This window comes from Vigna unguiculata, chromosome 6, assembly GCF_037176805.1.
Source record: "Vigna unguiculata cultivar grain cowpea cultivar isolate G323 ecotype 2 chromosome 6, ASM3717680v1, whole genome shotgun sequence".
Classification (NCBI taxonomy): Eukaryota; Viridiplantae; Streptophyta; class Magnoliopsida; order Fabales; family Fabaceae; genus Vigna; species Vigna unguiculata.
Genome location: NC_140797.1, coordinates 16,706,200 through 16,718,744, shown reverse-complemented (window position 1 = coordinate 16,718,744; position 12,545 = coordinate 16,706,200). Strand labels below are relative to the sequence as shown.

The 12,545-nt window shown below is 35.6% G+C and overlaps 1 protein-coding gene and 2 pseudogenes across 1 annotated transcript; all 3 read left to right on the top strand.

Moving 5' to 3' along the window:
* Positions 1 to 1,191: 1,191 nt before the first annotated feature.
* Positions 1,192 to 5,674, top strand: LOC146885583 (uncharacterized; annotated as a pseudogene).
* LOC146885585 (uncharacterized) lies at positions 2,956 to 3,642 on the top strand. Its single transcript, XM_085675299.1, has one exon. The coding sequence runs from the start codon at positions 2,956 to 2,958 to the stop codon at positions 3,640 to 3,642; it is 687 nt and encodes a 228-aa protein (XP_085531425.1).
* On the top strand, positions 3,764 to 4,607 carry LOC146885584 (uncharacterized; annotated as a pseudogene).
* Positions 5,675 to 12,545: the final 6,871 nt, after the last annotated feature.

Here is a 12,545-nt window from a genome sequence, read left to right as displayed (position 1 = left end):
AAAAAACACCCAACGTTAAAAATGACCGGTGGCATTTTTGTAAATAACGGGACCTTTTTAACGTCTGCCCGCTCCACGTCAGACGTTACTTAACGTCTGTTAAAAGATACCCCGATGTCACTCAAAAAAGGACGTCGGCCCCCAGCTCGACAGACGTCCCTTGACGTCGGACCAGCGCGCGCCAGACGTCCCTTTACGTCGGCCCCTCCCACCCCCGACGTCACTTAACGTCGGATACAACACCCCTGACGTTAAAGGTTCCCGCCAACGACGCCATTTTCGACCCCCTCCAGGTGAGTTTCGAAAGGTTTTCGCCATCAAACTTGTTGGGGTTTGATTATGGGTTGATTTTACGCATTTTGAACCGATTATTTTTCGTTTTCATCCCCATTTGCAGCGTTTTGAGATTCGTCCCACCTGCTCTTCATTCCCATTTGGCCAGTAGTGTGCGGAGACCCTAGACTTCCTCTCAAAGTTCGTCTTTCAATTAGAAGAGGTTAGTTTTTCATTGTATGTATATATTTGTTCATTGTATGTATAGAATTACTTGTATTAATTTATAAATGTCATTATAGTTTTAGTCTTAGACTATTTTTTTGTTAAATTTTTTGGCCTATTTTTTTTTTATTTAAAATTTTATAATAATATTTGTAAAATTAGGAAATAAAATTATATTTATTATTAGATATATGCATGTTTAAATAATTCCCATTGCATTTTATTTTTGAATATTATTGTTGCAGTGTTATTTTATATATGTAGATTTATTATACTTATACTATACAGTAAGCGAAACTTAGTTCCCGTTTGAGATTTAGTACAAATGATTAAATTTTTAATCGTTTGCATTAAATCTTGAATTGTCCGATTGGACAGTTTGAAAAAATTATTTTTCATAATTTGCTACAATGTGTACATTGAGGTTTACGCATAAATTTCATAAAATTTCGATTAAGGCTAATTTGTGTTGTTCTCTGGATGCATACATGATTGTGATCATGATTAATCACTTTCATTTCGTGTACTTCAGAGACCAATGTAAAATGATGTCGAAATTTTGTGAAATTTATGATTTGTGACTTATTTGTACATGTGTTAGCAAATTATGAAAAATAATTTTTTCGAATGGGTAGGGCCTCCCCTTGTGAGAGTTAAAAGTTTGAGATTGATTTAGTTTTTTACAAACATAGTATGGATCGAAGCTGGATGAATGACCGTCGCATAAGTGAAGAATATGAAAAGGGGGTTTCTGAGTTTTTGCAATATGTTCAAGAACACGCAATCTCAAGTAACTGGACATATTTTTGTCCTTGTGTTCGTTGTCTTAATCAAATACGTCATGACTTAGGAACAATGCGTGATCATCTATTCATCTTTGGACTTGGCATGGAGAAGTATTAGACAAGCCTACAACATCACGAGGAAGAGATTATGTAGACGACTGGATGAATGATCATTTAGAAGATATGGTACGTGATGTTGGGGAGGAGAACTTTGGAAAAGTTCATTTATATGATTCTCTTAAGTCCGATTCAGAGGAAGAATTGTACCCAGGATGCACTAACTTTACGCGACTGTCAGCAACTTTGAAATTATTCAGTTTAAAAGCAAGGCATGGATGGACGGATATAAGTTTCACAGAATTGTTGGAGTTGTTAAAGGAGATGCTTCCAGAAAATAACACGTTACCTATCCGTAATTACGAAGCGAAGAAAGTTTTATGTTCAATGGGTTTGGAATATCAAAAGATACATGCATGCCCAAATGATTGTGTTTTATATAGAGACGAGTTTGCTTCACTGAAGGCGTGTCCAACATGTGGTTTATCGCGGTTTAAAAAGAAAATTGATGGAAATAATGGCGATGAAGACAAAGATGGTCCACCTGCTAAGGTGATGTGGTACCTTCCTATAATACCTAGATTCAAACGACTATTTTCCATTAAAGAAGATGCAAAAAACCTGAAATGGCACGTTGATGGAAGAAAATGTGATAATCTTCTTCGACACCCAGCTGATTCTCCATAATGGAAGAAGATTGATGAAACATTTCCAGAATTTGGTGCTAAGCCAAGAAACTTAAGACTTGGACTTGCTACAGATTGTATGAATCCTTATGGGATTTTAAGTAGCAAACATAGTTCATGGCCTGTTTTGCTGATGATTTACAATTTATCTCCTTTGTTGTGCATGAAGAGGAAATATATGATGTTGTCTATGATGATATCGGGTCCTAGACAACCTGGAAATGACATTGATGTGTACCTAAAGCCGTTGATCGATGATTTGAAACTATTATGGGAAGAAGGTGTCGATGTGTATGATTCATATTCTCAAGAATTGTTTTGTTTGCGTGCAATGTTGTTTTGCACCATAAATGATTTTCCAGCATATGGAAACTTGAGCGGTTATAGTGTTAAAGGTCATTTTGCATGTCGCATTTGTGAAAAAAACACGAGTTATATTCAATTGAAGCACGGTCAGAAAACTGTGTATACAAGACATCGAAAGTTCCTTCCTCGAAATCATCCTTATCGTAGAATGAAAAAAGCATTTAATGGAAGTCCCGAGGATGAAGTTGTAGCGAGACCTTGCAATGGTGAAGAAATATACAACCAAGTGGAAATCATTGACATTGTGTTTGGGAAACATCCAAAGAAAAAGACCACGGAGAAAAGCATTTGGAGGAAACGATCAATCTTCAATTATAGAGCGGTACATTGCAGAAGAAGCCATTGAATTTTGCTCAAGTTATATGCCAAGTTGTGAACCAATTGGAGTTCCTAAGACTAGACATGAAGGTAAATGTGAAGGTAAGGGTGTGCGTGGAGTGAAGATTCAAAGTGTTAGTAAAAAATTAGTTGATCAAGCCCATTTCTACATCTTAAACAACACTGTAGAGGTCATTCCTTACATAACGCAACACATTGATGAAACGAAATCAGCACATCCACAAATGAGTGAAAAATGGGCACTTAATGAACATAACAAAACATTCTTATCATGGTTTAAGAAAAAGGTTTACGCGACTCCAAATGTTTCTGAAACTCTATTGAGGCTAGCTCGTGGACCGAACAATGATGTCATTACATATGGCGGGTACTACATAAACAATCATTGTTTCTATTCAAAGATGGAAGATGAAAAAAGTAGAGTTCAAAATAGTGGGGTTACACTTCAAGCTGAATCTGTACATTTTGCCAGTTCTAAGGACAAGAATCCAATTACAGCATCCATGAGTTACTTTGGAATAATACACGAAATATGGGAAGTTGATTATGTGACTTTTAGAGTGCCAGTTTTCAAGTGTAAATGGGTTGATAGTAATTCGGGTGTTAGCACAGATGACTTTGGCTTTACTTTGGTGGATCTTAACAAGATGAGTGATACAAATGAACCATTTATTATGGCTAGTCAAGCAAGACAATTTTTTTATGTCATTGATCCAGCCAATCAGAAATTGTTAGTTGTATTAGAAGGAAGAAACATGCACGTAAATGATGACGAAGATTGTCTAGACATACTTGAGACAACGTCTTTCTCATCAAGAACCATTCAAGACAAAGTTGATGATGTAACTGATGACATCCATGCTATTCGAAGTGATCACAATGAAGGCATATGGGAGAACACAATTTCTTGATAGGTGTTTATTTAATAATATTGTCACATTACAATTTTTTATTTTTCTTGCTGTTTTAATATAATAGAAGTTAATTGAGTATATTTTCATTGTTAACATTTCCTAATGATATGTTTCAGGTATGACAAGCTCCAGATCAGACCAGGAGGGACCTGGTAGATCTATGACTCGGTTGCCGGGTGTCACAAACCGATGAGAGAGGATGCCGGTCCACATTGATCCTCGATCGGGTGAACCCAGTGGGCCTTGGGAAAAAAAGTACCGTAGCTACATAGGAATGTTGGCCAAAACGAAAGTTTCTATTGTAATTGCATGTTGGGATGACGTCGCGGAGGTCGAGAAGAACCTCCTATGGCAGGATCTTGTGGTATGTTTACTTAATGTTATTGTTAACATAACATATTTTATGTTTTAAACAACACAAATTTGAGATTACTCCGAACACTGAGCGAATTAGAAAGAAAGTCTTATCTCACATAGCCACCAGATGGAGCGACTTTAAGGCAAGGCTCACACATTTATATGTGTTTGGAGATAGACAACATGACACTCCTTGTGAGAAGTACAAAATCTCTGAGGAGGAGTGGATGCAATTTCGTGCATGTAGAGAGTCTGGAGACTGGCAAGTTTGTTTGTTAAATTTGTTTATAGTGACACTAGTCATACATTTGTGCATTCAAACTATTAAATAATGTTATGTGTGACAGGAAAAAAGGACAGCAGCCCAACAAAGACAAAGGCTTAATGATACACCTCATGTACTCTCTCGAGGTGGTTATGCATTATTAGAGAAAAAATTGAAAAAGTCTCGTGCACAGTCTCTGGGACTTGAGTCCCCTGACCTAGTGGATGCAATTCCTAGGTATGAGATGTGGAAGGCTACTCGGACTAAGTCCGATGGGAAAATGACATCACAATCAGCTCAAATCATATCTCAAAAAATAGTAAGTACAAACCTTATTTGACTATCATAGTTCATATGTTTCTCCTTTTGATTAAACTTTCTTTTGTGGTGTAGGATGAATTAATTGAGCAAGAGACTTAGGGTTCGTTTGTTGGCCATGGTCGGGACGATATACTCACAACGGCAATTGGAAGGGCAGAGCACCCAGGACGTGTGCGTGGTGTTGGAGGTGCCATTGGTCTTCGAGATTACTTTGGTCCTCCACAAAGAAGTAATGAATCGTTGAGTCAAGAGGCCTTGAGGAAGATGGAGCAACAAATGGAGGAAAGATTCAACCAACGCATGGGAATTATTGAGCAATGTTTTATGGAACAACTTCAACAGCAACAACAAATACAAAGAACACTTGAAGAAAAGCTTCAGTCCATGCAGCAACAGAACATGGAATTACCCACTCAAGCTCCAACAGGAAAACGTGTGAGTACAAAAGGCTCATGCTCTGGTGTAGATCATACTGACTACACAAGTCAGTATGAGCTATTGGTTGATGAAGACCCGCCGCGCGTAGTGGCCATAGGACGACAACTTCAGGGTGGGGAGATTATCCATGGTGTTCCTCTATTGCCCCATCATGCGCGTGTGATGATTGATGAAGTTCGAGATCCCCATGCTCAAGTGCCTGTGCCAACTTCAGAAATCCAATTTGTTGGGGAAACTTTAGGCACATTTATTGCTTGGCCTAAAGCATTGATCATGCCATACTTTAGCCCACCAAAGGTATTATGACATCATGTTTTTAGTAGTTCAATCTTACAATTTATAAAACTTTTAACGTCAAACCTTTCTAAATCTTTATTTCAGTCCACTCGTCCTGAAAAACAGCCAGTCTGACGTCCACGTGTTATACGTGAATATGATGAAATGGCAGAAGCAGAAGATGATCCTCTAGGAAGGCTGCTTCTGAAATTACACAAGTTGAAAAGAGGACCGGTAGAGCTAGAGTGGGAGTTAAGAGTATTTGGCCTCCATTGTCATGTCCCATTGTACATAAACTTGAATGATGCACTAGAGATCATTACAGGAGACAAGATGTTAAATATTTCAGTCATACAACTATGGTGCATGTAAGATTTTTTTTATTGTATTTCATATTTAAAGTAAGGAATTGGTACCTTTTAATATTATACCTAACTGTCTTCTTGTAGGTACATGGACAAAGTCATTGTGGACCAAGGTCGATCTTCCGTCTATGGATTCATTGAACCTCAAACAATTCAACCTTCGGGAAACTCACCTGACCAAATCAAACTTTATTTACAAACATGGATGGTTGAGTCAAATAGAGAGATCTATTTTGCACCATACATTGATTCGTAAGTGTTTTTGCTACTAATATTTTGTGAAGTATTATTAATTATTTTGGCTAAGTACTTGTGATTGATGGTAGGTATCATTGGCAACTTTGTCTCATCATTCCAAGACAATGACTAGTTGTATGGTTTTGTTCATGCCATAGGAAGATTCCACCAGCTTTTAAAAACATGTTACAAGAGTAAGTATTATTTTTTTTTTTCAATCCTAACTTATGTATCTACTTAGTTATAAAAACTTACATATGTTTTATGTTTCCAAAATTTCATTAGAATTGTGGGTAAGCCTAGAGGCCAACAACTTAAAGTCATATATCCAAAGGTTAGAACTCATTCATTTTAAAGTTATTAATTTCTGTATGTCAACTTATGACTTTGATGTGTTTATTTTATTTGTAATGTTCAGTGTAACAAGAAAGAACATTCATGGGAATGTGGATATTATGTCATGTCTTGGATAAGAACAATCATTCGAGCTGCAGTTAAAGATGAATGGATAGAGGTAATTATATATATCTTTCACATATTATAAATCATATCAAACTTTAAAGAATGATATTCATACATAATGAAATTGTATTACTTTTTCAGCGATTCAAGAATCCATCACCTCTGCTAGATGACATTATCCACACACTAAGACAGGAATGGGCAACATATCTATTGGAGAGATGGAGTTGATACCACATGAATTAGAACTCCTTTCAAAAACTTTATTGTACAAGAATTTCATGTTGAAATTTTTAGTTTGTTGTTATTTATATTAGTTTAGAATATATGTTGAAACTTAAGTTTTATTATATATAACTATAACTTCATAATTGTGCTGAAAGTATTATGAAATTATTCTGGGAATTTTCTGATTTTCAGGTGTATGGATGTGGTAAAAACAGTCAATTTTTTTTAAAAAAAATGGAGCAGTTTGACGTCTGGTGTGCCCTGACAGACGTTATTTAATGTCTGACTGTACCAGGGCCGACGTTATTTAATGTCTGACGGGCTCTGACAGACGTTAAACTGCTCAGGTTTTTCCCTTATTTCAGCGCGAAAATTGACGTCTGCTGATACTGGCCCCGACGTTGGATAACGTCGGACTCTTAAAAGACCGACGTCAAGTGACGTCTGCTATTTTTCCGACGTTATTTTGATGTCACCCGATACGACGTCGGTGTTTGGGCAGACGTCAAAGGTCAAAAATGTCGGACGTTAAAAGGCTTTTTTGTGTTAGTGAAGGATGGTTCAAGATGAAGCAAATGAAGATGAACCAAAGTAAAAAGACATTAATACTCAAAATAAAATGAACAAAAACAGCAAGACAAGTAGAAGAAGTGATGAACAACACAGAATTGAAAGAAAAATGGAGAAGAAGCACTTAACTCACTAAAACCAAGGCTCATGATACCACATGATGGCTTCTTCTTGTCTCCATTGAAGCTTGTATGAAGAATGGAGGCTCCATGGATGGTGTTGGATGCGGAAGCATGAAGGAAAGAAGCTTAAGGTGTTTGGTTTGGTGTAGGTGAAAGTATTCATAAGAGAGGTGAGGCCAACTCCTAAGGAAGAAGACTAGAGTAAACTAGAGAAGAGTTTACTCTAAGGTGAGCTCAAAAGAGATTTGTGCACAAATTTGGGCAGCAATTCATTACTCAATTTCAAGCTGAAAAATACATCTCCTAAGCCTTCTATTTATAGGCTAAAATGAGACCAAGGAGTCTCCAAAAAGTGGAGGGAAAAAGGAGTCTAGAAAGTTGAATTTTGGAGCCAAAAAGGAGCATGTGGGAGGTGTGACTTGCGACCTAAGCAAGTCACACTTGTCTTGCCATGGGAAGCTAACTCTCATCCTTGGAGAGCAAGTTTGAGAAGCTTCTAGGCTTTTCTAGAGTAGACACACTACTCTTGGCCCATTTGGCCCAATTCCCCTTTTTGGTCCAAAATTACTTTTAAAGCCCAATTTCTTCTAAGGCCCAATACATGGCCCCCTTTTTGTCATCAACATTTGGCCACTCTTCTTGTATGCCAAGTTGTCCAAATGCGAGTTCTGGATGGATGAAGTTCAGTTTTTGGGGCATGTGATATCTGCACAGGGCATTGTAGTGGACCCAGCGAAAGTTGAGGCAATAGTTAAGTGGGAAAGTCCCAAGTCTGCGATAGAGATAAGAAGCTTTGTGGGGTTAGTTGGCTACTATAGGAGGTTCATAGAGGGATTCTCAAAGATAGTGGCGCCCTTGACACAACTCACTCCGAAAGATCAACCCTTCACTTGGATGGATAAGTGTGAGGAGAGCTTTCAAGAGCTGAAGCGAAGACTGACTAGTGCTCTGATACTAGTGATCCCGGATTTGGGGAAGCCTTTTGAGGTCTATTGTGATGCATCCCATCTCGGACTTGGCTGCGTGTTAATGCAGGAAAAGAAGGTGGTGGCCTATGCCTCAAGGCAACTTAAGGTTCATGTGAAGAACTATCCCACCCATGACCTAGAGTTAGCAACCATAGTGTTCGCTTTGAAGATCTGGAGGCATTATCTTTATGGTGCTCAATTTCGTGTGTTCAATGATCATAAGAGTCTCAAGTATCTGTTTGATCAGAAGGAGTTGAACATGAGGCAGAGAAGATAGATGGAATTCCTGAAGGATTATGACTTCGAGCTCCTATATCACCCAGGGAATGCGAATGTAGTGGCAGATGCCTTGAGTAGGAAGATTGTACATGCTGCACACCTTATGATTAAGGAGGTGGAACTACTAGAGAAGTTCAGGAACATGAGGCTACAGGTGGAGTTGGGGTCCGAGTCCATTAGGTGTAGTACTCTTACTATATCTAGTGACTTCTTGGACTCAATCAGAGAGAGGCAGTTATTGGACACCAGTCTAAACAAAGTCACAAAACAACTTGGGTCAGATGAACTTAAGGATGTCCATGGCAAAGTTGGCTCAATTGTACATTAAGGAGATAGTAAGCCTACATGGAGTGCCTTCGAGCATAGTTTCTAACAGAGACCCACGGTTTACATCCTAGTTTTGGCAAACCTTACAGGAGGCTTTAGGGACCAAGTTGACTATGAGCTTCGCCTACCATCCCCAGATCGATGGTCAGTCCGAGAGGACCACCCAGTCACTTGAGGACTTATTACGGACATGTATATTGGATCACCTGGGAGCTTGGGATGAGGTGTTACCCTTGATAGAGTTTACCTACAACAACAGATTTCATGTGAGCATTGGCATGGCGCCATACGAGGCTTTATATGGCAGGAAGTGTAGGACTCCCCTATGTTGGTATCAGGATGGGCAAGTAGTGCTAGTCGGACCAGAGTTATTAGAACAAACCACCGAGAAGGTGAGGATGGTGAGGAACAAAATGCAAGCTTCTCAGAGTAGACAAAAGGCTTACATTGACCGTAGGAGGAGACCTTTAGAGTTTGCGGCTAGGGATCATGTGTTCCAGCTTGGGAGTTAGAGGAGGACATGAGAAAATCACACCCACATCTTTTTTCCTGGTAAGTTTTAATTTTCGAGGTTGAAAATTTTCTTGTTGGGACGAGAATTGCATCCGAATCCGACCAGATTGTATGTATCTGGATGAGTCGAGTCTCAGTGTATTGGTTTGAGAGTCATAGCATGCTTGGGTGTAAGCAAAAATAAAGTTAAATTTGATTTTTTCAAGGCTTGAACCCACAACCATACAATTGCAAAATCCATGCTAAACCATCAAGCCAATTTATATTTCTTGCTAACTAACACAATTCAATCATTATACCACCATTCAACATACTCAAACATATTATTAAAACAATAATAATTAAATAACACACAATTGGCATACATATGACTTGAACCCAAGTCCTCTCACAAAAACCAAGTACTCTCAACCACTTGAGCTAATACTTTTCCACATCATAACAATCAGAATTTAATGCCATAAAGGCTTCTATTACCTGCATTTATTAATTAAATATTTATTTAATTAATTAAATCACACAGTTCTTACAATCTCCCTCCAATCAACCTTGACGAAGAAAGAGGTGAAGGAAGATGCAAATTCCTCTATTTTTCAATCATCTTTGTTATGCAATGGTTTGAGGGTGATATCAAGATTACAATTATGTTTGCAATTTATTTTTCAGCTTAATTATGAAAATGATGTAAAAATATGGCTTTTGAAATTATTTTTACAATAATCATTCATAATGGAAATTTTAAATTTGTTATAAAATAAGATTTAAAAAGTAAATATTAATTATAAATTTTTTATTACATTATTTTATACATATTGTTTTAATGAAATATGTTATTTTAATTTATACAAATTAATAATTGTTCTAAAACAAATCAAACTTATATAACGATATTTTTTCTTGTTTTTTCTTGATTTCAATATAACTTTTAATCTATCACATCCACCAAATCACTCACAAATTTCAACAAAATTTACACTAAATCCATTCAATTTCACCTTTAATCCCCTTAAAGTGAACAAGACAAGTTTCACATCCACTTGAATTCATCCTCTCCCTCTCCCTCCAATCAATGTTGAGGGAAAGAGAGGGGAAGGAAGAGGGAAATTCCTTTATTTTTCAATCATCTCTATTATGCAATGGTTTAAGGGTGAAATCAAGATTACAATTTCTGTCCGCAATTAAATAAAGGACAATTTGGTATTCTTGTTTTTCCTTGATTTAAATATAATTTTTAATCTATCACATCTATCAAATCACTCCCAAACTTTAACAAACATTACTCTAAATCCACCCTCTTTCACCTTTAATCCCCTTAAAGTGAATAAGACAAGTTTCACACTCTAATCCACTTGAATTCATCCCCTCCCTCTTCCTCCAATCAACATTGAGGGAGAGGGACGGGAAGGAAGAGACAAATTCCTCTATTTTTCAATCATCTTTGTTATGCAATGATTTAAGGGTGATATCAAGATTACCATTTCTTCTTAATTTATTTTTCAACTTAATTATGAAAATGATGTAAAAAAATGACATTTGAAATAATTTTTACAAAAATAATTAATAACGAAAATTTGAAAATTGTTCTAAAATAAGGCATAAAAATAATTATTAATTCTAATTTTTTTTACGTTATTTTATAAATATTTTTTTATTAAAATATGTTACTTTCATTTATACATTTTAATATTTTTTCTACCGCAAATCAAACTTATATAATGAAATTTTTTAATTATTTTTAAAATAAAGGACAATTTGGTAATCTTGATTTTCCTTGATTTAAATATAATTTTTAATCTATCACATCCAAAAAATCACTCATAAACTTTGACAAACTTTACTCTAAATCCACCCACTTTTACCTTTAATTCACTTAAAGTGAACAACACAAGCTACACACTTTAATCCACTTGATGTCATCCTCTCCCTCTCCCTCTAATCAACCTTGAGGGAGAAAGAGGGGAAGGAAGAGGGAAATTCTTCTATTTTAAAATCATCTTTGTTATGTCTTGGTTTGAGGGTGATATCAAGATTACAATTATCTCCGCAATTTATTTTTCAACTTAATTATGAAAATGATGTAAAAATATGACTTTTAAAATTATTTTTACAAAAATAATTAATAACGAAAATTTGAAAATTTTTATAAAATATGGTTTAAAAAGTAATTATTAATTATAAATTTTTTTATTACATTATTTTATAAATAATTTTTTATTAAAATATGTTACTTTCATTTATACATGTTAATAATTTTCTAAGAGAAATCAAACTTATATAATGATAATTTTTAATTTATCACATGTAGCAAATCACTCATAAACTTTAACAAACTTTACTCTAAATCCAAGTACTTTCACCTTTAGTCAACTTAAAGTGAACAACGCAAATTTCACACTCTAATCCATTTGATGTCATCATGTCCCTCTCCCTCCAATCAACCTGGACGGAGAGAAAGGGGAAGGAAGAGGGTAATTCCTCTATTTTTCAATCATTTCTCTGATGCAATGGTTTCAAGGTGAGATCAAGATTACAATTATGTCTGTAATTTATTTTTTAGCTTAATTATGAAAATCATATAAAATATGAATTTTCATTATTTTTACAAAAATAATTAATAACAAAAATTTGAAAATTGTTCTAAAATAAGGTTTAAAAAGGAATTATTAATTAAAATTTTTTTAATACATTATTTTATAAATATTATTTTAATAAAATATTTTATTTTCATTCATACATATTAATATTTTTTTTCTACAACAAATCAAACTTATACAATGATAATTTTTAATCATTTTAAAATAAAGGACAATTTGATAATCTTGTTTTTCCTTGATTTAAATATAATTTTTAATCTATCACATTCATCAAATTACTCACAAACTTTAACAAACATTACTCTCAATCTAGAGATGTCAAAATAGGTAACCCGACCCGACCCGGCTCGACCCACGGGTTGATGATTTAGTGAGCCAACCCAACCCGGCTCACTTTTTAACGAGCCAAAAAAATTCGAACCCGACCCGGCCCACCGTGGGTTGGCAGGTTAAACGGGTTGGCTCACGGGTTCACTTAATTAAAAAAAAAATATTATTTTCTTAACTTTTTTTCAGTCAAAACTAAATTGTAATTCTAATGAAAATCTAAATAAACTTTAATACAATCCAACTACAAA